Consider the following 24,326-nt stretch of genomic DNA (forward strand, 5'->3'; position numbering starts at 1 on the left):
TTTCTCTATAGACCAGCAATCTGGCGTAGAACCCTCCTGACAGCCTCCTCGGACTCTCTTCACTCAAGTACTAGGGAGACTGAGCAGGGTGTAGTGGTTATGTGGTTTGACCCTGATATCTGGGTTCAAATCCCGCTTCTGCCACTTACTGGCTCATTACACTGAAGGATGAATTACCTAACCTTAAAGTGTCTCAATTTCTTTATCTGTGAAATAAAAAGATAACAATGTTACTCCAGAGATCTCCGAATCAGCTTTGCACAGTGATTAAAGAGTATGGGCTCTGGAGTCAAGATGCTTGATTTATGTCCTTCATCTTCCACTTATAGCTGTAAGACCTCAAGCAAGTTACCAGATCTCTTGCTTCAGTTTTAAGGTCTATAAAATGGACACACAATAATGGGCGTGACATAGGACTTTTGTAAGAATTAATATGATATATAACATATATAGTCTTTACTGCCCTTATCAGAAGATCAAAGTTAAAAGGCTCCCACAAGTGGGATCCCCTTTACCCACCCTGCCTTGGCGGAATAAACTCAGTATTCAGTTCTGTTGGAACAGGAAGAACATGCATTCCCTCAGGCAGTTAATTTAGCACACAGGAAAGACACACCCAAAGGCATTTCATCTCCAGACACGCCTACTAACCCTGAGGCAAATTCTAAAAGGAACCCTGCTGTTGATGGTGGTGAGGAAGGTAGAGTGAAGAGAGGATTGACACAGGCTTGTCCCTGCCCACTGCCAAATGTATAAATCAGAGTAAAGTTCTGAGCAAGACACCATCATTGTATCATTATATTTGGAGGGTAGAGCATAACTGATGGTTACTGTGCTTTCCAGGATTTCACAGTGAAAAGACCAAAGATGGTAGTTTCCCATCTTCATCTTTTGACAGAGGCCCTCCATTACAGACTGTTATTTCAGGAGCGATTTTTTTTTAATGTTTACTTATTTTTGAGAGAGAGAAAGAGAGAGAGGGAGAGAGAGACCGAGTGTGAGCAGGGGAAGGGCAAAGAAAGAGAGGGAGACAGAGAATCCGAAGCAGGCTCCAGGCTCTAAGCTGTCTGCACAGAGCCCGACGCGGGGCTCGAAATCACCGACCACGAGACCATGACCTGAGCCCAAGTGGGAGGCTTAACTGACTGAGCCACCCAGGCAATCCAGGAATGATTTGTAAAGGGTCTGTTGCTCATGGAAAATAACGGGTCATGCCAGGTAAATTGCAAGAATGTTGATTTCATTCATCCCAGTTCCTTTTTTAACTTCTTGGCTTGGGAACGTGTGTGCACACATGAGCATGGGTGTGTGTGACCGAGAGAGCAAGCTTGTAGAATAAATGCTGCTGCCTCTTTTCAGTAACTGTTAAGATGTTATAGGTTAATAAGCATGTGAGCTAGTAAAATTTGGGGATGATTCTTTCACTCTTAAGAATTCACTATAGTCACAGATAATGCCATGTTAGTCTTTTATTCACCATTTATTCTCTCAATACAACCTTATGACTTCTTGAGTATTTAATAAGTGCCTGCAGGGAAAAGGCAGCAGGTATAACAGGACTGGTACCTTGTCCCTTCTTCCCATTATTTTCCAGCTTTTTTTTTTTTCCCCTGAATCTTGACATGTCCAAGTAACTAGCCTTTCTTCCATCTCTTCAGTGAAGCTTCATGGAGGGCAAAGAGAAGCTACTTTATGTACTCATTCATTCAGCAGTGAGTCAGTTGTGCAGTGCTATTTGCTCTTCATGTCTGTACCTAGCTATGTGGAGGCCGTGATGAAGCCACTATGTTCAAGGAGCCTATGGTCTCCAACAAACACAACAGAAGGAAGCCTGAAATGATTTTAGAAAGATAGTGATGAAGAAGGGATAGCTAGAAGAACAGCAGGGGAATGGGGAGTCTAATCTTTGAAGTGGGATCAGTACCTTATCTGTGAAATGTGGTTGGGGTGACTGCATCATTTGAAAAGTCCTAATGAGTTATATTTCAAAGGTATGCTTTTTTAAATTTATTTTTTTTAATGTTTATTTCTAAGACAGGGGTGGGGGGGTGGGGGGAGAGGCAGAGAGAGGGGTGGACAGAGCATCTGAAGCAGGCTCTGTGCTGACAGGAGAGCCCAATATAGGGCTCAAACTCATGAATGGTGAGATCGTGACCAGAGCCAAAGTTGGACACTTAACCGATTGAGCCACCCAGGCATCCCTCAAAGGTACACTTCTAAGTACATTAGAGTATGTGACATACATCCTTGATTATGCAAAAGATAATATGACATGAGACTAGAGATGATTCTAGGTGGCACATGGATTTGGCTTCCATTAAACTGGCTTCAGTTTAATACAATTAAACTGAATATTAAGAAATTCTTCTCAGTATTCTCTTTCTAATTCTATTTGGACTATGTGATTACAGATAAAGTTTCATTACAAAAAGTTTCATTTAGATGCTGTATGTCTTAAACGCCTGTCTATGACTTGGTGAACAATCCCCTTACTTTTTTTTTTTTTAAATAAGGACTAAGTTCAGAAATTCAACAGGCTAGATTGGTAGATTCCAGCTAGAATTTGCTAGCCTTATTTTTCTCATATTATTTTAGTGTGTCCCTTTATTTATGGCTAGTGAGTTATATTCAGTTTTTTAAAATAAATTATTTAAACAAATTGAGTCGATATAAAGAAACATGATAAGCGGATAAGAACCAAGGCGGTACAAGGTCATAGCAAAACTGTGAAAGTAATATGGAAATGACTCAAGTTTACTAAACAAGGACACTGCAGTCTAGATAAGAGAATCTGAGGAAGAAGTGTGTAAAATGTGATCAAATGTAGACTTTGTATTACTGTCCAGTGAAGTCACAGAGAGCTCTGTGCCAGGGTTTGAGGTTGAGTATGTTAGAAGAAGGGGAGGGGGAGGTTTGCCAACATTGACAGAGTACTTATTGCAGGCAAAGTGCTGTATATTTTTGAGGATAGAAAGATGAATAAAATTTGGACTTACTCTCAGAATGAGTTTACAGTTTGTCTCTAGAGGAGACAGACACGTAGATGTATATTCTTTTGTACACTATGATAAATAATATAAACAGATTTAAAACCCTAGGCAAAGGAAATAGGAAGAAGTTGATGATAGGAGTGTATGTGTGATAAGAATAGCTACCATTTATAGAGTATCTTCCAAGGGCCAGGAAGTTTACTAAATAACTTTGTCACATTAGCTCATTTATTCCTCACAATTTGGGAACTGAGATCAGAGAAGCTAAATAGTTGTCCCAAGGTTAATAATAGTGATGATGTTCATGACTGAGTCCTTATTATATGCCCAGCACTGTGCTAAATCCTGTATGTACATTAATTCATTTAAGCCTCCCCACAAGCCTAAGAGGTAAGAATTAGCTCCCTTTTACAGATTAGCAAACCAAGGCTCACAGCAATCAAGAGACTTCAGAGTTAGTGAATGGCACTGTTGCAACTTAAACCCAGGGATGTTTGACTCCAAAACCCATTTCTTCCAGTTCTACTGCTTCCAATAAGCAGCTGAGCTGTGGGACCCTGAGTTGGCCGTGCACGGGGAAGTTTCATGGATGGCTCTTTTGTGAAATGCTAGGTTCAAATCTCAGCTGGGTTTCTCTATTGAGTTTACCTATGTCACAACTCCTTCTGTTTCATAATATAATCTCCTAAACTCCTAAACCACTAAATGCTAGGACTGCATGAGTGGCTAACACTGCTCCATGATATTATAAGGTGATGTTGGTAAAGACATTTCAAAAGTAGGCAAAAGAACTCGGTGATAGGGAAGGTTCATCCAGTTTGTGAGGACTAGAAACTATTTCCTGTGGGAACTCACACAATCCCGATGCTTGATAAATACAAAGGAATCTTTGGGAGTACTAAATCCAATGTCCTCATTTTAGAAAGAAAAACAAACAAACAAACAAACAAACAAACAAACAAACAAACAGGTTAAGAGCCAAAAGTCCCATAGCAGGCAGAGGAATTAAGAACCACACATCTTCCACGTCTCGATGCTCAATGTGGTAGACCATTGGTTTTCAAAGTGTGGAAATCACGGTTTTCCAGCGCTAATCTCCAGACCCACAGCCTCAGCAGTATCTGGGAACTTGTTAGAAGTGCCCACCTCAGACCCACAGATTCGGAAAATGCGAGGAAGGAGCTCAGCAATCTATTTTAACAAGCCCTCTGAGTGATTCTGAAGCATGCTCATGTCTGAGGAGGACTGCAAAGTATCTGCTATATATTATACAGCATATGGAGGGAAGAAAAGGCAAGATTGAAGTCACTCCCACATTCCCATAAGCTCTTCTCTCTCTTTGTTCCCAGGTGAAGGGCTGAAGGGGTTCAGGGTAACAACCTCCTGATGTCTACAGCAAACCCTGAGATATTTTTGACAAGGGGATGAGCCTATGGAACAAACACTGGCCTGAAGTGGGTGGCCTGGGTGTGCTCCCAGGTAGCCAGAGACTAGGCACTGTCTGGCTGTCTGTCTATGGAGAACTTACTAAAGGAGAAGGGCTGAAGATGCCAGGGAGGGGCAGAAAGGAATACTCTGCCACACTCTTCTTCACCCAGCCCCCAACACAAACAGTGCAGCCAGGACTCTAGAGGAGGTTCTTCTCCACGCTCTCCCTCCCCGTCTGTGAGCCATGGGTAGTTGCACTGAAAATCCTGCACTGATTTCCTGAAAGGCAGGAGGCCTGCAGAAAGAGGAGGGGGCAGGGGAATTTGCAAAGGTTTTTGGCAGGCACCTGTGTGTCCCTTTGTAAGATTTTTTATCCTGAAGGGATGATTTTTATGCGAGGTGAGGAAATAATAGAAATTGATTTGCACTTTACCAGTGTCTCTGGCGGTTGCATTGAGGATAGACTAGCGGAAGCTAGCAGCTTACATGGGCTGGCAGTTATCACACTAGTCTCAGTGGGAAATGAGGGCCATGTGGGGAGTGGGAGCAGATTTAAGAGAATATGGATGGGGATACGCAGGGGAAGGGAGGGAGGAGATAGTGCCCCTGGGACTTAGTGAATTGTTAATTGTAGTGCCAACATCCTGGGCCCTGAAGTCCTGAAATTAGTAGGCTCTAAAAACCCGAGCCCAGGTGAGTGACCATTTCCTCCTTCCTTCTTCCCCAAAGAGCCTGGGCTTTGGAGCCAGGCAGATGAGGGTTCAAAACTCCCGCTGCACTCTGGGCAAGATTCCACCTCTTTGATTCACAGCTATATGCCAAGCGCCTAAAACAGTGTCTGGAACAGGGTAGGAGATCAACAAACGTTTGTTGAATGAATGGCGATACTCCAAGCCTCCTTTCCTCATCTGTGAATATCTGGAACGGTTGTTGCGTAAGGAAACCACTAGCCCTGAACTTGACGCATAGTAGGCACTCAACAAGTTGTATTTTTCCTTCCCCTTGACAGTAAAAACGGGGTCCCCGGGCGAGTGCAAGAGGTGGGTCTGAGTCCTGGCGCCCCCCGCAGGGTGGTGGGGAGCACGTGGGCTGGGAGGGCGGAGTGGGAGCCAAGCGGCGGGAAGGGGAGGGGGCGCCGGCCGACAGCTCGCGCGGAGCCGGTCTCCCCGGCTTACGTAAGGCGCGAGTCCCGCGCGGCCGGCTGGGGCTCGGAGTGGGGGCGGGCGGAGGCGGCGCCGCCCAGCGGGATCCGGGCTGGAAGCCTCTCGGAGCGCCGCGTCCCAGACGAGGTGTGTGTTTGACTGCTTGGGGTGGAGAGGCGTCGGACTCGGGTTCCCCGCGGCGGGGAGCGCATCCGTCCGCCCTCGGCGGAGGTGGGCGCTGGGCGGTCCGCGCGGGCGGCGGGGGCCGTGGCGACTCCCGGGGATTGACAGCCGCTGGGGAGGGGCCGCGGCGCAGACTCAGCGCTGCCCACGTGCGAGGGTAGGGGCTGGGGCTCAGCCCCCAGGCCGACCGGTGCGTGGGGCGACTGGGGGCGCGCTTGGAGTCACCGCCCCTCCCGGCGTCCCCCTCGGTGGAGACTGGCGCGGGGATGCCAGGCCGCCCGGCCCCTTCCTCGAACGCCGCGTGGGAAACGAAAGAGGAAGGGATAGAGGTGGGCCTGGCCGGGCCGCCCTCAGAGCCCCCGAGTTCGACCCCGCCAGGGGCGGGGACTCCGGACTTGTCCTGAATCGCGGCGTGGGGGCGAGGAGGGCGGGGATGGGTAGCGTGGCGCCTTTCTCCGCCTTCGAGCCGGCCCCGGCGCGGGGCTGAAGGGAGGGGTTGTCTCAAAAGTCACTCCTTCCCCCTGCAGGGGCGCCCGGCGAGTCCCCGCGCGAGCGGAGAGTGTCAGAGGCAGAAGCAGAAGCCATAAAGTTCCCCGGGCTTCTCTGAGGCCGCTGTCCGGGTTGTCCGTTTGGCCGCCCCCTCCCTGCCTGGCGAAGGCAATGGCTTCCAAACTCCTGCGCGCGGTCATCCTTGGGCCGCCCGGCTCGGGCAAGGGCACCGTGTGCCAGAGGATCGCTCAGAGCTTTGGTCTCCAGCATCTCTCCAGCGGCCACTTCTTGCGGGAGAACATCAAAGCCAACACGGGTGAGGGGTGCGGGGGCGAGGGGCGGGGGTGAGCCGTAGCGCGATCGGGTTGGGTCGGGTCTCCTCGGTCCCCGGGCGCCCTTCCCCCGCCCGCATGTGGTCGTGCAGGCTCCTACGTGCCTGGGAGCATGCAAACGGTGGCCCGCGGTGGTGCGGCTTAACCGCGCCCCAGGAGGGTGCCGAGGCTCGCCGGGAGGAGGGTGGGAGGTGCATGCTTCTCCTCTCCTCGCCTGGACTCCTCTTGCCTTGGGGAAAAGCCTGTAACCACCCAGCTGAGGGAGAACCAGACAGCTGAAAACCCCGAGCTTCCCTCTCGCCCTGCTTCCTTAAGGATAAGCCCTCCCAGCCCACGCGTCCCCGGGGAACTGGGGCGTCCCCCCGCTCTCGCCGCCCACCTGTGGGAGTCCGGTCCCGCTGCGCTCTGGGGAACCTGTGGCGCCGCGGGGCCCCCAGCCGCGCACTGTTCCTGCCCCTCCGCGTCACCCTGGGCCTCCGGGCAGAGCCCTGGTGGCTTTGAAAGGCCTGTCTGTCCGCTGCCGCCTTCTAAGGTAAACTCTCACCACTAACACCCCTCCTTCGCAAGCCGGGGCCTGGCCGTTAGGAGACTACGTAGTAGGAGACTCAATCTGAGAAATTACATTTTGAATCCAGCTTCCCTGGAAATGGCTTCTTGAGAATGCCTCCCTTGGCTGGCGTCGTGAATTTGGGGATGTAAGTCGCCTGATCGCTTAGTCTTTCAATAGGGCCCTTCACCCTCTCCTTCCACCCCCACGGCAACCCCAGTTCCTGATGAATTGGCATTGACAGGCAAGAGGTAGCTGTTGCGCCGCTGGTACATAACCTTTCTGGGATGCATATTCTCATAATAAGCAACTCCTTTATGAAAACTTGGTATTTGCAAACGGGAGCTTCTCTACCGCCCTCAGCGGTGTCCGGGGTGGTTAATGCCCATCCGTGGGCTAATTACCCAGGGATCTTCATTACAGAAGCACAGATTAGTTTCAAGAGGACTGTGCTGGAAAACAGCGTAAAACCTAGGAATCTAGGAAGTATCTAGGAAGTATCTCAAAGGCAGAGTTTTATTTATCTCTTAAACATTGCAAAAGCAAGCTTTTATTTTGATTTTCAAGAAGACTCGCCCGCTGCCCCTCATCTCTCAGAAGGAAAAGTTGTGTGTACCAGGTTGCACCTTGAATTTTCTCTTGCCTCAGTTGGGTCTGTTTTAATTTTAATACCACTTTTCAATGCATTTTATTCTTTTTGTTTTGGAATGCAGTTTGGGGGAAGAGCAGTGTGAGAGGGAAGGCTGGCTCTCAGCCGGAGGGTTTTGTGATTGGCTCTAGCTTCTCCGTGGTAGGGAGCCAGAGACTTGGTCAGGGGAGGAAACGCTTAAGTGGCATTGGGCCCGTTTCTTAGCATTCTCTCTACCTGACTTGGGGACTCGTTTCCTTCTGGCCTGAAAGACCTCACCCTGTCCATCCCAGACTGGATTAGTGCCCTTTCCATTTTTAAAGAGAATGTGATAGGAAGTGGCTTACTTCAGAACTTTCTTAGAGGTTTTGAAAACTTTCCACTTGCTGTTTTCCCTTATTCTCACTTTTTTTTTTTAAACTTTGTTTGGTTTTTGGATTTTAGTTTCTGTTCTCTTTCACACAGCTTCATTTTCTCCAAGTGTTTCTCCCTACAGTATGACATGACTACAAAATGTTTAGATTTTCTTTTTCTGTTGGGTACCAAGTAGTTTTTTTTATAAACCAATTTAAAAACTGTTTATCAGGGAAAGAGAAGAAAAATGAAGGACAGCAATTTGTTTTCAAAGTGGCTTGTTTCTAGTGGACTTAGAGGGTTTTCTTGGATTATTTTTCTCGCAGAAGTTTCTTAGAATCTCACAGCTCATTGCCTGGTAAACAAAACATTCCACGGTATTTTTCTTTTGCCTGTTTGCTTTTAGCTAATTTCCTGATAGAGAAGCACAACAGCTCCTCTGTATGTATACCTTTATAGTTGGAACATTTGAAGAAGATGAGGAAGCATAACAGAACCCCCGGAAAGAAAACCTTGGTAGGAATTTGAGTTGGAAAGTAGCTCAGGCCATCTGCTCCAACCTTGATTCCGGAATACTCCTGTCCACATGGCTTTCCTGCAACCACTGCCTGCTGAAAAAATGCTCTTCCAGGGAAGGGCTACTCATTGCTTCTGGAAGTCTTCCCTTACCTGCCCTGGCAGAATTCATTTCTTTCCTCTGCGCGTGGCTTTGTTGATTCTGTTGCTGCTGTCACATACAGTTACAATGCATTACAGCAAATGCCTGTCTGATTCATCCTGTATTTACCAAGTACCTGCTATGTGTCAGACAGTGTTCTAGGTACTGGAGGGCTGTAGCAGTATTTAAGATAATCATGTGTCACTTGTCACTTCTAACTTCACCATGTTCCAGTACCCTCTGAAGAGACTTCAATCAAGGTCAGGGATATGGCAAAGTACTTAATGCATAGAAAGAGTTCAACAGGTCTTTGGGTCACAAATTCTGTCTACTATCCAAGAGTCAGATAGTCTCCAGCAATTGAGTCCATTCTGTTCAGTTTTGATTTATGGTAAAAGTTTGTGCCTTCTATGGATCTGAGATTAGTCAGTCTCATGATAGCTGTCACCCTTTGACTTTGTCTAATTGGCCTGAAGAAGTGTAGGCTGAGACTTAATCAAAGACTTTATTTGAAGACTCACACCCAAGTCTTTGGTTCTCATTTTCTTTCTTTCTTTTTTTTTTTTTTTAATTTTTTTAATGTTTGTTTATTTCTGAGACACAGAGACAGAGCATGAGTGGGGAGGGGCAGAGAGAGAGAGGGAGATGCAGAATCTGAAACAGGCTCCAGGCTCTGAGCTGTCAGCACAGACCCCGACGCGGGGGCTTGAAATCATAAACCGTGAGATCTTGACCTGAGCCGAAGTCAGTTGCTCAACCGACTGAGCCACCCAGTCGCCCCAAGTTTCTCATTTTCTTTAGTGCATGCATTGCATGAGTAAATAGAAGGGAGAATTATAGATTGCCAGGAGGTGGGTCCTACATTCTGTCATAAAGAATATTAGCTTTTCTGTGTTTGTGTGTATATGTGTATGAATGTGGGTGCACACACACTGCTGGTGCTTAGTAGTGGGTCTTATTAAAACTTTATTAGAAGTTTGTTAGAGACATTAGTCTCCATTTGTTGAGTGATAGTGGCTGAAACCTCCCTCTGAAAGGATGTGAGAATCCCGTTTTAAGGGTTGGACAAACACCCTTTAAAAAAATCACCGTATTCTGTACTGGATCTCCTATCTCAAGTACAGGAAAATTGGCAGATTTCCATTTGGAAGCATCCTGGACTTGATTGGGTGAAAGAATGTTCAAGAACAAACGTGTTTCTGCTCTTTTTTTTTTTTTTAATTTTTTTTTTTTAACGTTTATTTATTTTTGAGATAGAGAGAGACAGAGCATGAATGGGGGAGGGTCAGAGACAGGGAGACACAGAATCTGAAACAGGCTCCAGGCTCCGAGCTGTCAGCACAGAGCCTGACACAGGGCTCGAACTCACGGACCACAAGATCATGACCTGAGCCGAAGTCGGCCACCCAACCGATGAGCCACCCAGATGCCCCAACTGCTCTTAATTAATATTAATTGCAGCTTTTGCTGGGGTTTGCATATGGGACCAGCATTTCAAATTAGACTATGGCCTGAGCCTCTTTTCTGTGAAAAGATGACCTAGTTCAGAGGGCTCTGGATTTTTTTTTTTTTTTGCATTTGTTAAGTATAAATGTGTATCTTATGTAAGAGTGAAAACTTTTGAGTCTTGGAGGATAGAGAGGTTGTATCTAGAGACTTGACAGAGTTGAACAAGATATCAAACAAATTTAAATAGTTGTTCTGTAGAATATTAATAGGATTTCTGGAATATGCTATGTTCCATTTTTTTTTTTTTTTTTTTTCTAGCTTGGTAAGACTTGGGGTATAGCTCGGGTCAAGGGTCTGACGATTTTGGAGGATCTGTCTATTCCACAGGTCCACTCTACAATGCCTGGTTTCTTTGAGGGTTTTTATGGGTGTTGAAAGAACAATTTGTGACTTGAGTAAGGTGTCCCCTGAGAGTACATCTGCTTTGGTTACATGAACAGCTGAATCTAAGCAGTCTTCAGTGTGGTCTTTTTTTTTTTTTTTGAGTTTATTTGTTGATTTTGATAAACAGAGTGAGCTAGTATGGGTGGGGGAGGGGCAGAGAGAGGGAGAGAGAATCCCAACCAGATTCCGCACTGTCAGTATAGAGCCCAACAGGGGCTCGAACTGGTGAACCATGAGATCATGACCTGAGTCAGACACTCAACCGGCTGAGCTGCCCAGGTGGACCCAGTGTGGTCATTTTTTATTTATTTTTGAGAGAGCACAAGCAGGAGAGGGACACAGAGAGGGGGACAAAGAATCTGAAGCCAGCTCTGCCCTGACAGCACAGAGCCCGATGTGGGGCTTGAACTCATGAACTGCAAGATCATGACCTGAGCCAAAGTTGGACGCTCAAACAACAGAACCACCCAGGTGACCCCAGTGTGGTCATTTTTTAAAAGGAGCTTTAGTTGTACCTTGTGGAAAATTTGGAAAATGTGAATTAGATTTTATCTAAAGGGCACTGAAAAGCTATTGAAGAGTTTTAAATAAGATAATGACATGAAAGGATTTACTCTAAAAGTTGAACTTTGGGATGCTGTGTGAAGTGACTCCAGTTAAGCTAGAGTGATACCAGGAAGACCAATGTAGATGAGGAGAGTGGACCATGGCTTGGATTGGGGGGTAGTTGTGAAGGCAGAGAGAAATGAAGGGCTTTAGGATGCAAATGAAGGCAGAGTTTACAGGGGATGAATGAGCTGGTGGTGAGCAGTGATGGAGAGAAAGCAGCCCAGAGATCAGTCCTAGGATTTTGGCCTTAGCACTTGGGTGAATGTGCCTTAGGGTTGAACTGGAGTGTGCCTAACTACTCTGGTGTGGAACATTTGGGTTACTTGCTGTTTAATAATGCTCTTATGAACGTCCCTGCATGTAAATCATTCAGCAAATATATTTTCCTTGGCATAGGTTACTAGAAACAAAATGACTAGGGGTACCTGGGTGGCTCAGTTGGTTAAGCGTCCGACTTCTGCTCAGGTCAGACTTCTGTTCACTTCATGATCTCATGGCTGGTGAGGTGGAGCCCTGGGTCTGGCTCTGTGCTGACAGCTCAGAGCCTGGAGCCTGCTTTAGATTCTGTGTGTGTGTGTCTCTCTCTGTCCCTCCCCCATTTGTGCTCTGACTCTTTCTCTCTCTCAAAAATAAATAAAATTTTTAAAAAAATTTAAAAAGAAAAAGAAATAAAATGACTGGATCAGAGTAGTTTTTAAACTGTAGAAGAAAGGAATTTTAAACTTAGCTTACAAGAGTGCCTGGCTGGCTCAGTCAGTAGAGCATGCAACTCTTGATCTCAGGGTTAATGAGTTCAAGCCCCATGTTGTGTGGGGAGCCTACTTAAAAAAAAAAAAAAATTAGCTTACAAGCCTCTAGTCAAGGGCTTGGTTGAAAAGTAGATAATAGGTTCTAAATTATTCATGTAGTTTTTGGCTTACTAAATATTTAAGTATAGACATGGGTACACATACATTGATACATATGTATTTGAACTCTCCTTGTTTTTCTGGTTATAAAAATAGTATGTGTAAGTTATCAAAGGTTTAAAAAAAACAAGAAAAATAAATAAGACAAACACTTGTAATCCCACTAACTGGAAGGAAAAATACTGTTAATACTTTTAAAAACAGTATATCCTTCCAGACTGAATTTCAAGAATAAACTTTGTATTACTATTTTGAAAATTGCTTGCTTTATTTTTTTTAAAAAAAATTTTTTTTTCACGTTTATTTTGGGGACAGAGAGAGACAGAGCATGAACGGGGGAGGGGCAGAGAGAGAGGGAGACACAGAATCGGAAACAGGCTCCAGGCTCTGAGCCATCAGCCCAGAGCCTGACAAGGGGCTCGAACTCCCGGACCGCAAGATCGTGACCTGGCTGAAGTCGGACGCTTAACCGACTACGCCACCCAGGCGCCCCAAAAATTGCTTGCTTTATTGCACAACATATCATTTATTATTTTTTAATGCCATTACAATGTGTTCTTTAATATGAGCTTAGTGCCCCTGTACTCTTTTAATATAATTTTTATCCCACTTTTGTTTTTTTGGAAAGGTAATATGTGCAGATGGTAAAATTTTAAACTACACCAGAAATGGTGTGGAAAGTCTCTCTCCCCTCCTTGACCGGTGGTTCCCCAGTTACTCTCTATAGGAATACATGTTCCCTGACCCATGGTTCCTCTCTCTACCAGGATACCTACTAGTTACTTTTCTTGAATGTTCATCCAGAGAATTTATGCATACATATATAGCATATATATAGATGGCAGTAGCCTCTTTTTTAAAAAGTACAAATTTATATTTTGTTTTTCATATCTTTCTTTAGACTTAGCAGTATAGCTTAGACATGGATTCTATTAGCAGGTATCAATCTATCTTACTCCTTTTGAAAAATGGCCATATACTCCTTTTTTTTTTTAAGTTTATTTACAGAGAGAGAGAGAGAGAGAGAGAGAGAGAGAGAGAGAGAGAGAGAGAGAATGGCTGGGAGAGGGGCAGAGAGAGAGGGAGAGAGCGAGGATCCCCAGCAGATTCTGCACTGTCAGTACAGAGGCTGATGTGGGGCTTGATCTCACAAACCAGGAGATCATGACCTGAACAGAAAATCAAGAGTCAGATGCTTAACCAACTGAGCCACCCAGGTGCCCAGACCCATAATTTTATGTTACAGTTGTACCATAGTTTTTCTAACCAGCCATTCTCAGACATTTTGGTCTCACATTTAAAACTCATTGAGGGGGACCTGGGTAGTTCAGTTGGTTAAGCACCTGACTCTTGATTTTGGCTCAGGTCATGACCTCACTGTTCCTGAGATTGAGCGCCGAGTTTGGCCTGGGGCTGACAGTGTGGACCCTAGCCTGCTTGCTGTGCTTTCTCTCCCTCTTTCTGCCCCTTCCCCCACGCATACTCACTAAAAAAAAAAAAAAAAAAAAAAAAAACTCATTGAGGGGTGCCTGGATGGCTCAGTCCGTTGAATGTCTGACTCTTGATTTGGCTCAGGTCATGATCCCAGGGTCATGGGATCAAGCCTTGCCTTAGGCCCTGTGCTCAGTGGAGGATTAAGATTGTCTCTCTTTCTCTCTCTGCCCCTCCCCCACTCTTTCTAAACAAAACAAAACTCACTGAGCACTCCATAGAGCTTTTTTTTTTTTTTTTAATTTATTTATTTGTTTTCAGAGAGCACCCTTGAGCAGAGGGAGAGGAGAGAGAGAATCCCAAGCAGGCTCCACGCTGTTGGCACCCAGCCTAACACTGGGCTCAATCTCAGGTTTCATGAACTGTGAGATCAGGACCTGAGCCGAAATCAAGAATTGGATCCTTATCTGACTGAGCCAGCCACCCAGGCGTCTCAATAGAGCCTTTTAGATGGATTATACTTCTAGCTACTAACTGTATTAGAAGTTAAAACTGGGAAATTTAAAAAAATGTTTGTGAATTCATTAAACATGACGATAAATCCATTACATATTAACATTTCTATGAAAAATAACTATTTTCCAAAACAAAATCTGAGAAGAATAGTGTTGTTTTAATCTATTTGCAAATCTCTTCAATGTCTTGCTTTGTAAAAGAAAGCTGGATTCTTCTATCTGGTTCTTCGTTCAGTTTGTGTGCTGTGTTGTTTTGGTTAAAGTACAGAAAGAATACTTGGCTTCACATAGATGTGTAGTTAGAGAAAGGGGGAATTCACAGACCCCAGAAAGGGTGTTAATGGACTCTTGGGGTCCTTGGACCTCACTTGGAGAACTGCTGATTTAACTAATCTTCTGTTGATGGAATTTAGGTTACTTACTGTCCTTTGGTATACAAAGCATGCTTGACTAGGACTTGAATGTCCTAGTAACCATGTCTTTCAGCAAATATGTAACTGCCAAGCAGTGTTGACTTGTGGGATACAAAGAAGGGAGACAAAGTCTATTTCCTGAAGGAGGTTGAGGCAGGTAAACAAGGATAAGGTAATAGAGGCTGGAAGATGTACATGTGTAGGTCCTGTGGGATATGGGGTAGTATGGCCAACCTAGCATTGAGAACGTGGTGAGATTATGGAAGGGTTTCTAGAGATGATTCCCGAGCTAAGTTTTGATGGATGAGTCCAGCTGCCAGGTGAGGAGATGGGATGGTTGTTGCCACCATATAACTGGAACTCCTTTCAGAGCTCGTGTATGGTCCACAAGAGATCATTGCTCTTGTGGCTTGATCACACCTGTGTGTTACCATTTTGGCCTTTATTCATCTCTTATTATGCTATTAAAGGAAAAGGTTGCTGTACCTGCTACATATCACTTTTTCCAGTTTTCATTACTTGGTGCTTATCTTTAAGATACACACAAATATATTAGCATCATAATTTATGAAGCTTTTACACTTCTGCTCCAAACTTCCTAGAACTCAAGTGATGGCACCTGATCATGAAACTCATAAGTTGGGTACCAGGCTATTAGCTACAAATCTACCCATTATAGAGGACATATTGAATTGCCTATTTCCTTTAAAATCTACCAAGTAAATTGCTAAATGGTATTAGGCTACTCTGCTCTTAAGCAATCTGTGTAATGCATGTTGTAAGAAGATGTAAGGACTAGGAAATTGTTTTTCTTGTAAACTTTTAGACAGTATTTTTTTACACAGTGGGTCAGATAGCTCAGCTCTTTTAGCAAACTAGATTGTTTTTTAAAGCATGATCAGGTAGTAGAGGCTTTGAATTACTCTGTGCCCCTCCCCCCCCCCCCACTTTAATGTTTAGTTCTCAAGTTCACCTTTAAGACATAGTCCAAAAGGTCTCATTGGTACAGTTTCATGAAGTACAATTAGATGGCTGATGTTATATTTTAACAGTCCCATGTCCAAGTTCCAAGAGTTCTTGGTACTAGTTAAATGACAGACCTGGCAGCAAGCATCCCTTATTTAGCCAGAGAGGCTGATGATATTGAAATAATGCACAGTCACTCCTGTTCATCAAATTCCCAACAAGCTAGAAATCAATTGTTTTCTGTTCTTCAGCACTTTGTTATTGACCTACGACCTATGACTTTGGCACTTTATAATTCCTGCCACTTATGTTAGTTATGATGACTAACATTTGCACTGGTCGAGCATGTGCTAGGCCCTGCACTGGCTAATGGATGTGTCTTATTCTCTAGTCTACACACAAATCTACAGAGCAGTTGTTACTACATCCTTTTGCAAATGAAGAAATGGGCTCAGAGAGGTCGGATTACTTGCTTTAGGTCAAATAGCTAGTAAGGTAGAGAAGCTAGTAGTCAAACTTGGGACTCCATAGGTAGGGTTAAACTTCCCATTATGTCATGCTGCCATCCAGGTACTCCAGTACATAGTGAAATATCCACTTCATGTCTTATAAACAGGACACGGAACAATGGATGGCCAGGGCATCATTGCAGCTCAGCTCTCCACAAGTACACTGAGGTCAGCAGGTTCCAGGGTAGTCTAGAGGTATGTGTTTTGTTGTTCTGTTCCTGAAACATTTAAAACAAAAATCTAAGGAAACGCTGACTTCCTCCTCCCTCCCCAAAAAAAGAACCCCAAAAGGTCTAAAATAGAAACTTTATGCAACTGTGAGGAGGTAGAAATTACCATTCATTGTAATGGTAAGACTTCTGGAATAATACCTGAGCCTGCTGTTTCGTTAGTCATTTGGCAGATGTTTCTATGCCTACATTAGGTATGAGGAGGCATGCAGAAGAACCCTTGAGGCACTCACCATTTCGGGTTCAAGTTCTAGGTTTCGCATTATGTTCCCATGAGTCATGGTGGGATGTGTGTGGGTGAAGTGTTGTGAGGTCATGGACAAGGTGGGAAGGGCATTGTTCAGGTGCATCTTTCTCCTGGAATGCCTTTCACACTTAATCTCTCAAAGTCTATTTTCAGTCTCATCGCTTCTGTGAAGTTTTCCACAGCTGTTGCAGCTACATACCATTTTTTCTCTGAAATTCCTCTTATACCCATCTGTATCTATAATATGGCATTCATTATCATCTCCCTGTAAGGTGATCTGCTTTGTAATATCAGTTATATAGTCTCTAACCATCTCAATAGTAAATTCACTAGTGTCAGTTTAGTTCAACAAACGTTTTGATTGCTTGTTATGGCAGGAGGGGAGATGGGCTATAAACAAGGGAAAAATAGTCAAGGTAACCTTGTATACCTTATGCTTTAAGCCTTGTATGCTATATAAGTATTCCCCCTAAAATATGATAGTGCAGTGATGGACAGTGCCTGGGAAGGCCACTTTAGACTGTGGGTTGGAGAAGGCCTCTCTGAGATGATGTTTAAGCTGAGCCCTGAGTGAGGGTAGGGGCCAGGTATGTGAAGATTTGGGGGCAGAGGAAGGGCATGTGGAGAGACCCTAGAGTAGGAGTGAGTTTTTCCTGGAGGAGAGGAGGCAAGTGTTTCTGGAGCACTGTGAGTAAGAAGGAGATGGTAGAAGGGGAGGCTGCAAAGGTTGGCATAGGGCTTTGAGGCATGGTCAGGAGTTTGGGGTTCCATGAAACTGTATGAAGAGTGACTGGGGTTTTGTTGTTATTGTCATTATTTTTTATGTATAACACCTTTACTGAGATATCTACAATAGCACTTATCCTTATATAGCGTATAAAACCAGTGGTTCCAGTGGTTTTTAGTATATTTATAGCATCATGCAACCATCACATTACTACTGCCTAATCTGAGAACATTTCATTACCCCAGAAAGAAACTGCACTCATAAGTAGTCATTCCCCATTTCCCCTCCCTCCAGCCCCTGGCAATCACTAATCTACTTTCTGTTGGTATGGATTTGCCTACTCTGAATATGTCGGGTAAATGGACTCATACAAGATACTACTTTTTGTCTCTGGTTTCTTTCACTAAGCATGTTTTCAAATCAAAGTTCAACTATGTTGTAGTTATGTATCACTACTTCAATCCTTTTTATTGCCAGGTAATATTTATTGTATGGATATACCACATTTTGTTTATTCATTCATTAGTTGATGGACACTTGGGTTGTTTCCTGCTATTAACATTAATATACAGATTTTTATGTGAATATATGTTGTCATCTCTCTTGTCATGTATATACCTAGGAGTGGAGTTGCTGAATCATATGGTAACACTATGTTTAACATCTTGGGGTGCCTGGCTGGCTCAGGCAGCTAAACAGTCAACCTTGGCTCAGGTCATGAGCTTGCAGTTTATGAGTTCGAGCCCCACATCGGGCTCTGTGCTGACAGCTCAGAGGCTGGAACCTGCTTTGGATTCTGTGTGTCCCTCTCTCTCTTCCCCTCTCCTTGCGTGCACGCACTCTCTCTTTCTCTCTCTCTCAAAAAAAAAAAAAACATTAAAAAAGTTTTTCAAAAATCTTGAGGAACTGTCACCTGTTTTCCAAAGCAGCTCAACCATTTTATGTTCCCACCAACAATGAATGAAGGTGGCAATGTCTTCATATTCTTGTCATACTTGTTATTGTATGTCTTTTTTGATTTTCACACCCTAATGAGCATAAGGTGGTATCTCATTGTGATTTTGATTTACATTTCTCTAAGAACTAATGATAATTGAACATCTTTTCATGTGCTATTGACCATTTGTACATCTTCTTTGGTGAATGTCTATCCTATCCATTTTTTAGATGGCCTCATATGTTCCTTCTGTGTTGAGTTCTTTATATATTCTGGATACAAGTCCCTTTTTATTTTTTTAATTTATTAAAAAAATTTTTTTTACATTTATTTATTATTTTGAGTATTATTCTGTCTGCACAGAGCCTGGCACGGGGCTCGAACCCACAAACTGTGAGATCATGACCTGAGCCAAAGTCGGACACAACCAACTGAGCCATCCTGGCACCCCATGAGTCCCTTTTTAGATATATGACTTGCATATATTTTCTTCCATTCTGTGGGTTGCCTTCTTACCTTTCTTGATGTTGTCCTTAGAAGCACAGAGTTTTAAAATTTGATGAAGTCCAGTTTAGCTGTTTTTTTTCTTTTGTAGCTTGAGGTTTTTGGTGTCATTGCCTAATCCAAGGTAAAGCCCTTGTTTTTTAAATATGGTACTGACAATCTGATTCATATTCTATTCTGCTTGAAGAAATATACTATTTTTGTTTGTTTTATTTTATTTTAATTTTTAGTTTTTTTGAGAGAGAGCAAGAGAGAGTGCATGCAAGAGGTGTAGAGGGGTAGGGAGAGAGAGATTGAGTATATTAAGCAGGCTCCACACTCAGTGCACAGCCTAGGCGGGGCTCCATCCCACAAACTTGGGATCATGACCTGAGCCTGGGATTATGACCTGAGCCTGGAATCATGACCTGAGTCGAAACCAAGAGTCGGAAGCTCAACTGAGCCACCCGGGCACCCCCATTCACATTTTAAATAGATCACTCTGGCTATTTGTAAACTAGATTGGAAGGTTCTAGAATGAAAGTAGGGAGAACAGTTAAGATGTTAAAATGTCAACAAATGGGTAGACTTCAAATATCAGTAACTACTTGTTAAATTCGGCATATTCCAGTAGCACCCTGTTAATAGGAATCAAAAATGGTCTCTACCTTTAAGGAGATGACAAGGTAAAACATACACCCAATTAATTGTTTATTAAGGCAGAAAAAATGAATGAGGGGCACCTGGGGTGGGCTCAGTTGGTTAAGTGTCTGACTTCAGCTCAGGTCATGATCTCACAGTTTGTGAGTTTGAGCACCACATCGGGTTCTCTGCTGTCAGCACAGACCTCTGTCCCCCTCTCTTTCTGCCCCTCCTCTGTTTGCACTCTTTCTCTCAAAAAATAAACATAAACATTTAAAAAAAACCATAAAAGAATGACAAATTTTTTATAAGAACACTGAAGGGGTGCCTGTGTGGCTCAGTTGTTTAAGTGTCCGACTCTGGATTTCGGCTCTGGCCATGATGTCCTGGTTTGTGAGATCGAGCCACCCCAGGTTGGGCTCTGTGTAAAGAACACTAAAGTCATTTGTATAAACTTATAGAGTTCTTTTTGTATTTCCAGTGTCTGACATACCGTCAGACAGTGCTTAGTAGTTGTTTGATCTATTTCTGGATGAAAAAGTCCATGAAAGCTGTGGGAGAGATGGTGTTAGAACTGAGCCTTGTAGGATGGGTAAGGTACTGGCAGGTAGAAAAATGGGAGCAGGGTGTTTTTGATGGAGGGATCATATATGAGAGGAGGTGATTACAATTAAGGATATTTTGATTGAAACCTAGAGGTGGAACAATTACAGGCATGAAAGTTAGAATTGTCCTTTGGGGCTTTCATGTAATTCCACATTGAGTTTATAAATAGGAAGGTGTTTCGGAATCAATTCCTTCCTCAAATTCCTTTAGGGGTATGATGGCTGTTTTTTTTGTTTTTTTTTTTTAATTTTTTTAACGTTTATTTATTTTTGAGACAGAGAGAGACAGAGCATGAATGGGGGAGGGTCAGAGAGAGAGGGGGACACAGAATCCGAAACAGGCTCCAGGCTCTGAGCGGTCAGCACAGAGCGCGACGCGGGGCTCGAACTCACGGACCGCGAGATCATGACCTGAGCCGAAGTCGGACACTTAGCCGACTGAGCCACCCAGGCGCCCCATGATGGCTGTTTTTCATAGCAAAGTAGGAGTGGATTGTAGGGGAGAGAAAGTGGAGCACAGCTGAGGTGGTGTCACAAACAGTTTAGATCAGGTATAAGGTAAAAGTAATGAAAACGGGAATTTGGGAGAAGCTGCAATACCTAATATGACTCTGTGCATGGGAATGGCAGCGCCAAATGCAACTCTTTAAAGGGATGAGTTTCAGTGATTGTGGGGGAAAGTGGCCCTAGTTAAAAGGAAGATAGTCCAGGGTTGATGATAAGTTTAACATACCTGCAGGAAGTTCCAGGTGCAAGTGTCTAGTGGATTTTGGCATAACGAATGATAGGCACCGGCAGTTGGCTCTGTGGCTTAGAGGAAATAAGGTTGGGCTTTGGAGTCATACCTCTGTCATACCTCTGTCTAAACTTCTTATGGGCTTAGTTAACTTTGGGGAGAGTTAATTAACTTGATTTCCTCAGTTGTAAGAACCCCACCTCACAGGGCTGCTTGGGAGGGTCAGATGGGGTCATCTGCGTAAAATGCCTGACAAGTAGGAGGGTTCTCTCTGTGGTTTCTTCCCTCTTCCCTGGAGTAGTAATACTTTGATTTCATTTAAAATCTTCTGCGGTAAATGTGGTGCTTTGAATGGAATCACTGGCATAATCTAGTGGGATTTAGGCTATATATAGGTAGGTGTGTGTGTGTGTGTGTGTGTGTGTGTGTGTGTGTGTGCGCGCGCGCGCGCGCGCACCACTCAGCTGCTCAGCAGAGGCTACAAGCATTCATTGTTTTTAAATCATTAATTGTGCTGACCTAATTTTTAAAACTGTCTTGTTTCCATTCTTGTCCAAACAAAAGTACTTCCATTAAATTTCTTTGTGTGCCTCTTTTGGAAGACTCCTTTGGGAAGACCCAAAATTGCTTTTTAGAAATTTTGTCATCATTAAGATGGACATTTTTCTAACTTTACCTGTGTGTCCGATTGGATAGATTTTCTCAAGGTCTTTTAATGTATTGGGCTGCTAATGTATCTGATTTGACTTTGGCTTTCCTTTGTTTTCCTAAATTCTGACTTAACTGCTTCTGTATTTTTTCCTTCTGCATGACCTCTGTAGATCTTGGTAAGAATAGCTAATGTCGTTTGCAGGAGAACTATAAAATATTGATTGCATATATGAGTTCAGCTTCCTAATTTTCTTAAATGGTAACTATAAATACTGTCTCAGGACACAGTTTATTTTTTCTATAAGGGAGATTGATTTTTAACTTGTATTACTTCAGTGGCTTAGTTTTAAAAAAATCAAGAATCTAGTTTGGAATACAAAGAAAGAGCAAGACCTCCTTCCCATTGAGCTCATAGTTTTGTTTTAGTTTTCTAGGGTTTTTGGTAACTAAACACTATGCACAACAATGAATGTGTTAAGTTTAATTATTTGTTCCTTTTCTTAATGCCTTAGAATTGGAAGGAATTTGAGTTCTTCTGTCCAAGTGGCCATTCTGTGCTGGGTCCCTTCTCTAGGAGCTGACAGCCAACTCCCCCACTGGAGAAGGGCTTTTTCATTGTTGGATGGGCCTAATTGTTGGAAGACTTTTTTCTTTATACTGAGATGAAAGCCAGTCCTTGAAACCATCATCCATAAGCTGTCATCCACTTGTCCAACTTGAGTCTTTTGGTGTCACACAAATTAAATCCACTAACTCTGCAGATAATTGAAAATAGTTGCTAGGCACCACTTCCCGGACCTAAGTTGTCCTCCCCCGAAGCCTCCCATCCAGAAGAATAGCTCTGGTTACTTCAACCATTCTTTCCAAGATAACTTTTCAAAATTCTTTTCAGCCTGATTTCATTATGACCCTTTTAAACTCTGATGGCTACCTTCAACAAACAACTGACTAAAATGGTGGGATCATTGTAGCTGTAGTGGCTTTACTTCTAAATCTACTCTCTTTCTAAGTTTTTGTTTGTTTGTTTGTTTTAAGTTTATTTATTTTTGAGAGAGAGAGAGAGAGAGAGAGAGAGAGAGGAAGAGTGGGGGCGGGGCAGAAGATCCGAAGGGAGCTCTGTGCAGATAGCAGAGAGCCTGATGAGGGGCTTGAACGCACGAACTGTGAGATCATGACCTGAACCAAAGTCCGACACTCAACCAACTGAGCCACCAGGCACCCCTCTACTCTCTTTCAAATGAACACATTATTTGGAAGTATTTCTGAACATTGTCCTGCAGTGCACACTGTGGCTCAGTTAGCTTTGAAAAGCCGACAGTATTTGAGGGTATCTCAGAACCTAAGCACAGACACCTGCTACTCTAGGCTACTCAGATCTGTAGCCCTGTCCTTTGAGTGAGGGGTCAGATACTCTGTCTCTCCCTTGGTTCATTCTGAGCATTGAGATGGCTTAAAGTATTAGGGACAAGTTAGAAGAATTTGGGAGTTTGGTGGAATTACCACTTAGCCTAAATATTGCAGGACACTGATCAGTGATGAATAGATCATGACTAAATTTGCCCAGGTTGTCATTAATTATAGTTTATTTGGATAGTTTCTACATACTGTTATATCTTAAAATCTAGGACTGTATGATTTTATGCTGAATGCCTTTGTGATACAAAACTCTTAAGAGGTGGTATGTTTGTCTTTAAGAATTTGGGCTCAGGGCGCCTGGGTGGCTCAGTCGGTTAAGCATCCAACTTCAGCTCAGGTCATGATCACATGGCTCATGAGTTTGAGCCCCGCATCAGGCTGCTTCGGATTCTGTGTCTCCCTCTCTCTCTGCCCCCCCCCCCCCATGGTCTGTCTCTCTCCCCTTCAAAAATAAACAAACATTTTAAAAAATTAAAAAAAAAAAGAAAAAGAAAAAGTGTGGGCTCCGAACTACATAGCTGGGTTTGGAATCTGACTTGGCGACCCTTACTCTACAATCTTGGGCAAAGTAACTAACTTTTTTGTGTTTATTCATTTATAAATGAGAGTAATGGTGAGACCACCTCACTAGATTTCCTCGTGAGTATTAAGTTAATGTGTGTTGGCAGGGCTGAGGCTGTGGTAGGGTGAGGTGAGTAAAGCACTGTCCTGGAGTGAAAAATTTAAGGGGTGCCCATTAAACTCAATAAATCAGTGGTAGTGCAATAGAATGAACAAAATACAAGAATTTAAAATAAAAACCAGACCTGACAGATTGAGAAAGAATTGTTATGGATGGGAATGAGTTGTTTAAATGCAGGGTTGGATTGATTTTCATCATAGATTTTTTTGCACTAATTTTGGTATTTTGAAATATTGCATTAAAATATTATCTTAATGACTAGAGTTTGGTTTTTTGTTGCCCTCTTCAATTTTTTTTTTGCCCAAGGTGAGTGCCTCACCCAGCTGATCCTAGTTGTAGGCCAGTGTGTTGGTGTTCGTTGTTAGTTGATTGCAGTGTTAGTTTTGTTAAGGAAATACATTTAAGATCCTTGCGGAAGGATTTTTTCCCCCCCAGCTTATATGTTTCTGTTAGGTTGTCTCAGAACACCAGTCAAAATCTATCTTGTCAAGGTTAGTTTTAGATTTGAATGTCATGTTACAAACACTGCTGGAGCTCAAACCCTGGAGAATAAAAAATGCATGCACTTAGCTTATGTCTAGAGGAATCTAGCCAAACCAAACAGCACTGAAACATTGCATTTCCTTAATGGCCAGGATTGTGAAAGACAGCCACAGATGGTTGGCTGAGCCATAGCTGGAACTACTGTTAGTCGGCGTGAGATGTTCTAAGTGGCAGAAGCCAGGAGCCCCATGCGGGTGGGAAGTGGTGTTTCTAGAAGTGAAATTAAGATGATAGAATCTTTCCGTAATTCTGGTTCTGATCCAGTTTGCCTTTAGTTATATAGACCTGATTATAAACATGTTTTGGAAAACTGTTTCATCGTTACTGGCCAGTGAAAGGCAAAAAAAAGTTGTAGGGTTGATTTTTAAAGTGTGTTGTTCTTAACAGTTGAAGTGTTACACAAGGCAAGGCAGCTGTCTGTTAGGACATCAT

At 43.5% G+C, this 24,326-nt stretch overlaps 1 protein-coding gene across 5 annotated transcripts in view; it reads left to right on the top strand.

The window, feature by feature from the left end:
* Window positions 1-5,613: 5,613 nt before the first annotated feature.
* Window positions 5,614-24,326, top strand: part of AK4 (adenylate kinase 4) — a 75,839-nt gene continuing 57,126 nt past the window's right edge. Inside the window, exons 1-2 of one of the 5 annotated variants that reach the window (XM_043575186.1) lie at window positions 5,614-5,707; window positions 6,271-6,548. In XM_043575186.1, the coding sequence (XP_043431121.1) occupies window positions 6,404-6,548 (145 nt within the window). In that variant the 5' untranslated portion in view covers window positions 5,614-5,707; window positions 6,271-6,403. Of the gene's footprint in view, window positions 5,792-6,270; window positions 6,549-6,764; window positions 7,097-16,102; window positions 16,191-24,326 lie in introns of those variants that run through there. The other 4 variants (XM_043575187.1, XM_043575190.1, XM_043575188.1 and 1 more) reach the window with 4 other exon arrangements.

This window comes from Prionailurus bengalensis, chromosome C1 (genome assembly GCF_016509475.1).
Source record: "Prionailurus bengalensis isolate Pbe53 chromosome C1, Fcat_Pben_1.1_paternal_pri, whole genome shotgun sequence".
In the NCBI taxonomy this organism is placed as follows: Eukaryota; Metazoa; Chordata; class Mammalia; order Carnivora; family Felidae; genus Prionailurus; species Prionailurus bengalensis.